The sequence below is a fragment of the Melopsittacus undulatus genome, chromosome 1 (genome assembly GCF_012275295.1).
Source record: "Melopsittacus undulatus isolate bMelUnd1 chromosome 1, bMelUnd1.mat.Z, whole genome shotgun sequence".
NCBI classification, from domain to species: domain Eukaryota; kingdom Metazoa; phylum Chordata; class Aves; order Psittaciformes; family Psittaculidae; genus Melopsittacus; species Melopsittacus undulatus.
In genome coordinates this window covers 418,248-424,247 of record NC_047527.1, presented here as the reverse complement: position 1 = coordinate 424,247, position 6,000 = coordinate 418,248, and the positions used below count along the sequence as shown (strand labels likewise).

The 6,000-nt window shown below is 59.7% G+C and overlaps 1 protein-coding gene across 1 annotated transcript in view; it reads left to right on the top strand.

Annotated features, from left to right (window-relative positions):
• Positions 1 to 413: 413 nt before the first annotated feature.
• The window catches only part of LOC101881896 (plectin), a 60,903-nt gene continuing 55,316 nt past the window's right edge, over positions 414 to 6,000 (top strand). Inside the window, exons 1-3 of the mRNA XM_034061746.1 lie at positions 414 to 510; positions 4,175 to 4,236; positions 4,878 to 4,967. Coding sequence (XP_033917637.1) covers positions 417 to 510; positions 4,175 to 4,236; positions 4,878 to 4,967 — 246 coding nt within the window. The 5' untranslated portion in view covers positions 414 to 416. The remainder of the gene's footprint in view (positions 511 to 4,174; positions 4,237 to 4,877; positions 4,968 to 6,000) is intronic.

Genomic DNA, 6,000 nt, shown 5'->3' with positions numbered 1-6,000 from the left:
ACCCCCCTATGATACCAGCACCTTTGGGGTCCTGCGGGACCCCCAACCGCTCTATAGGGCTCTGTGCCCCCTAAGTGTGGGTCAGGGGTCTCCTGAGCCCCACATATGTGCGCCCATTGATTCCTATGGAGCTATGGGGCAGGAAGGGGTTAAGGGGCGGATCCTATGGGGCGGAAGGGGGGGGGGGAGGGGGACCCGGCTCCTCCCTGGGGCCGCCCCATAGAGAGCCGCGAGTCGAGTTGGGTGTCAGCGGAGCCGCCGCCATGGCGCGATGGGGCCGCGATGTGGGGCAGGCTATGGGGCAGGCTATGGGGCAGGCTATGGGGCACGATGTGGGGCACGCTGTGGGGCCGGCTATGGGGCACACTAATGGGCACGCTATGGGGCACGATGTGGGGCACGCTAAGGGGCACGCTATGGGGCCGGCTATGGGGCAGGCTATGGGGCAGCGCTCGGGCTCCGAGGACAACCTGTATCTGGCCGTGCTGAGAGCGTCCGAAGGCAAGAAAGGTGCGAGACCCACAGCGATGTGGGGCGGAGGCTGCGGTGTGGGGCGCGGTGGGGCTGGTGTGGGGCGCGGTGGGGTTGGGGTGTGGGGCTGGAGGGGGTTGGGGTGTGGGGCTCTATGGGGTCGTGGTGTGGGGCGCTATGGGGTTGGTGTCTCCATGACCCACTGCAGACCCCCGCTATGGGGCGGTGTCCCCATGCAATGTATGACTCAGACCCCTGTTATGGGGTGGGGCAGTGTCTATAGGGCAGCCTATAGGGCAGACTCCATGTTGGGCGGTGTCTGTGGGACTGGTTATGGTGTGGTGCCTCTAGGGCAGGTTATGGGGCAGGTTATGGTGTGGTGTCTATAGGGCAGACTATGGGGCAGACTCTGTTCTGGGGTGGTGTCTATGGGGCAGACCCTGCACTGAGGCAGTGTCTATGGGGCAGTGTCTATAGGGCAGCCCATGGGGCACACCCTGTTCTGAGGTGGTGTCTATGGGGCAGACATGCCTGAGGCTGCATTTCCCTGTGCTGGCACCAGCCCCATCCCCGCCCCACTGGAGCCGCCGCCGGCTCTGCCCATACACATCCCATACCCATCCCATTGCCTGTACCCATCCCATTGCCTGTACCCATCCCATTGCCTGTGCCTGTCCCATTACCTGTGCCCATCCCATTACCTGTGCCCATCCCATTGCCTGTTCCCATCCCATTGCCTGTCCCTGTCCCATTGCCTGTACCCATCCCATTGCCTGTTCCCATCCCATTGCCTGTGCCTGTCCCATTGCCTGTGCCCATCCCATTACCTGTACCCATCCCATTGCCTGTGCCCATCCCATTGCCTGTGCCCATCCCATTGCCTGTACCCATCCCATTGCCTGTACCCATCCCTGCCCATACCCATCCCATTACCTGTACCCATCCCATTGCCTGTGCCTGCCCCATTACCTGTACCCATCCCATTGCCTGTGCCCATCCCATTACCTGTGCCCATCCCATTACCTGTGCCCATCCCATTGCCTGTGCCTGTCCCATTGCCTGTCCCTGCCCCATTGCCTGTACCCATCCCATTGCCTGTGCCCATCCCATTACCTGTGCCCATCCCATTGCCTGTGCCCATCCCATTGCCTGTACCCATCCCATTGCCTGTGCCCATCCCATTGCCTGTGCCCATCCCATTACCTGTGCCCATCCCATTGCCTGTACCTGTCCCATTGCCTGTACCCATTCCATTGCCTGTGCCCATCCCATTGCCTGTACCTATCCCATTGCCTGTCCCTGCCCCATTGCCTGTGCCCATCCCATTGCCTGTGCCCATCCCATTGCCTGTGCCCATCCCATTGCCTGTGTCCATCCCATTGCCTGTACCCATCCCATTGCCCATCCCATACCCTCAAGTGCCACATTCCTTTGCCGTGGGGCAAATCGTGGCATGTTTGGGCCCTATGGGCACAGCCATTGACTCATGGTTGTGGTTATGGGACCCCTCCTATGGGTACATGGGGCTGTGGTTATGGGACCCCCCTATGGGTACATGGGGCTGTGGTTATGGGACCCTCCCTATGGGTACATGGGGCTGTGGTTATGGGACCCCTCCTATGGGTACATGGGGCTGTGGTTATGGGACCCCCCTATGGGTACATACATGGGGCTGTGGTTATGGGACCCCTCCTATGGGTACATACATGGGGCTGTGGTTATGGGACCCTCCTATGGGTACATGGGGCTGTGGTTATGGGACCCCTCCTATGGGTACATGGGGCTGTGGTTATGGGACCCTCCCTATGGGTACATGGGGCTGTGGTTATGGGACCCCCCCTATGGGTACATGTGGCTGTGGTTATGGGACCCTCCTATGGGTACATACATGGGGCTGTGGTTACCATGTACCCCCCTATGGGTACATGCGGCTGTGCCTGTTCTGTGCCTGGAGCAACAACTTCCTTCCCCATGAGTCAGGCTGTGGGGTTGGCACTGTTGGTTCAGCTCTTCCTGTCGTGCCACTGACGGTGCCGCCCTGAGGGTGTGGTGGGTGTTGGTGAGGTGCCAGATGATGGTGCTGGATCATGGTGCTGTGCCAGTGTTGTGCCACAGTGCTGTGGTGCTGTACCATGGTGCTGGATCATGGTGCTGGGTCAGGATACCATAGTGCCATGCCATGGTGCTGTGCCGTGGTGCTGTGCTGTGGTGCTGGGTCAGGGTGTTGTACCACGGTGCTGTGCCAGGATGCCACAGTGTTGTACTGTGGTGCTGTGCTGTGTTGCTGCTCATGGTGCTGTGCCACAGTGCTGTGCTAGGATACCACAGTGCTGTGGTGCTGGATCACAGTGCCGTGCCATGGTGCTGTGCCAGGATTCCACAGTGCTGGGTCAGGTTGCCATAGTTCCATGCCAGAGTGCTGTGCTGTGGTGCTGGCTCCCAGTGCTGGGCCGTGGTACTCTGCCAGATGCCACAGTGTTGTACTGTGGTGCTGTGCTTGGGATGCTACAGTGCCATGCCGTGGTGCTGGGTCACGGTGCTGTGCCAGGATTCTACAGTGCCATGCCATGGTGCTGGATCAGGGTGTTGTGCTACGGTGCTGTGCCAGATGCCATAGTTCCATGCCATGCTGCTGTGCCACAATGCCACAGTGCTGTGGTGCTGGGTCAGGGTGTTGTGCTGCGGTGCTGTGCTGGATGCCATAGTGCTGTGCCATGGTGCTGGGTCAGGATGGCACAGAGCTGTGCTGTGGTGTTGGATCATGGTGTTGTGTTTGGTGCTTTGCCAGGATGGGCAAAGGGATTGGCACTGTTGGTTCAGTGCTTCCTGTTTGGCTGTGGTGGTGCCACCGATGGTGCTGCCCTGACAGGGTGTTGTGTGGTGGTACTGCTGAGGTGTTGTGATGTGGTGCTGGATGACGGTGCTGTGCTGTGGTGCTGGGTCAGGGTGTTGTGCTGCAGTGCTTTACCAGGATACCACAGTGCCCTGCCATGGTTCTGTGCCGGGATGCCACAGTGCTGTGGTGCTGGGTCAGGATACCACAGTGCCATGCTGTGGTGCTGGATGACGGTGTTGTGCCACAGTGCTGGGTCAGGGTGTTGTGCCATGGTGCTGTGCCGGACGCCATAGTTCCATGCCATGGTGCTGTGCCACAATGCCACAGTGCTGTGGTGCTGGGTCAGGGTGTTGTGCCATGGTGCTGTGCTGCAGTGCTTTGCCATGATGCCACAGTGCCATGCCACGGTGCTGTGCTGTGGTGCTGGATCACAGTGCTGTATCATGGTGCTGTGCTGGATGCCACAGTGCTGTGCTGCAATGCTTTACCAGGATACCACAGTGCTGTGGTGCTGGGTCAGGGTGTTGTGCCACAGTGCTGTGCCAGGATACCATAGTGCTGTACCATGGTGCTGGGTCAGGATACCACAGTGCCATGCTGTGGTGCTGGATCATGGTGCTGTGCCAGGATGCCACAGTGCTATGGTGCTGGGTCAGGATACCACAGTGTTGTGCCACAGTGCTGTGCTGGGATGACACAGTGTTGTGCTGTGGTGCTGGATCAGGGTGCTGTGCCACAGTGCCACAGTGCTGTCTCCCGGTGTTGTACCACAGTGTTACCGGTTGTACCACAATGTTACCGGTTGTACCACAGTGTTACCGGTTGTACCACAGTTTCCCCTCTCACCATCTCTCTCCCCTCTTACAGACGAACGGGATCGTGTCCAGAAGAAAACATTCACCAAATGGGTCAACAAACACCTCATTAAGGTACCGGTACCGCTGTAACGGGAGGGGGGGTCAGAGGTCATCAGTGCCGGAGGGGGGTCAGAGGTCACTGGTGCCGGGGGGGGGGGTACCGGTTTGGTGCCGGTACCGGTGTGGGTTGTGCCATGACTGTGTCTTTGTGCCTCTCCCCGCACAGCACCGGAGAACAGAGGTGGGTCCATGTGTATCACCATGTGTGCCACAGTGTCACCGTGTGTGTCACTGTGTATGTCACCATATGTGTCACTGTGTGTGTGTTACCATGTGTGTCACGTGTGTGTTACCATATGTGTCACCGTGTGTGTCACCGTATGTGCTGCGGTGTCACCGCGCTGCTCCTCACGCACACCCCACTCCCACACCGGCACAGCCGCAGTGCATGTGGCACAGTCACTGGCACTGGGATGGGGGTCAATGGGGGATGTGTGGGGCTGTTGGTGTCACCGGCACTGGCACCAGCACAGGGGGTTCAATGGGGCTGTGTGTGAACCGCGGTCACCGGCACCAGGATGGGCTTGGGGGGTGTTCAATGGGGTTGTTTGGGTCACCGGCACAGGGGGTTCAATGGGATGTGTGGTGCTGTGGTTGTCACCGCACCGGTGCCGTCGGTGCCGCGGTGACACCATCGCGGTTGTTGCCCACAGGCTCAGCGCCATGTCAATGACCTGTACGAGGACCTGCGCGATGGACACAACCTCATCTCCCTGCTCGAGGTGCTCTCGGGGGACAAACTGGTGAGTGCTGAGCCACAACCATCACCAGCATCACCAGCATCACCAGCATCACTGCCATAACTGCCATAGCAGCGCACACCGAGCCCATTGGCACCACCACACACCCATTGGCACCCCCCATATACCCATTGGCACCCCCCAACCATCGGCACCCACCATATACCCATTGGCACCCCCCAACCATTGGCACCACCGCAACCATTGACACCCACCATACACCCATTGGCACCCCCCAACCATCAGCACCACCGCAACCATCAGCACCACCGCAACCATCGGCACCCACCATATAGCCATTGGCACCCCCTAACCATCGGCACCCCCCAACCATCGGCAACCACCATACACCCATTGTCACCCCCCAACCATTGACACCCCCCAACCATTGACACCCGCCAACCATTGACACCCACCATACACCCATTGGCACCAACCATTCACCCATTGCCACCCCCCAACCATTGGCACACCGTATTCAACCATTGGCACCCACCATACACCCATTGGCACCCCCCAACCATTGGCACCCCCCAACCATCGGCACCCACCATACACCCATTGTCACCCCCTATTCAACCATTGTCACCCCCCAACCATTGGCACCCCCCAACCATTGGCACCCACCATACACCCATTGTCACCCCACAACCATTGTCACCCCCCACATCTGCCCCCCACCCCCGCTTGGCACTGCCGGCACCGCGGCTCTAATGTGGGGCCCTCTCTTTGCTTTGGTGCCTCCCTGACCCCCCCCCCCCCCATGGGCTTTGCCACCTGCCCCACGGCTCTATGGGGCAGCCGCGGGAGCGCGACCTCGTCCGGAGCTTGCGGTTGGTGAGTGGTGGCACCAAATGGCACCAAATACACCGCATGGCACCAAATGGGACCAAATGGGACCAAATGGCACCGCGTGTCTGGTGATGTTGCCATAATACCAGTTCCAATGCATGTCCAGTGCTGGTGTCACCAGGAGGTGCCAGCATGGTTGCCATAGGGATGATGTTACCATGGGGTGGTTGCTATGGGGATGGTG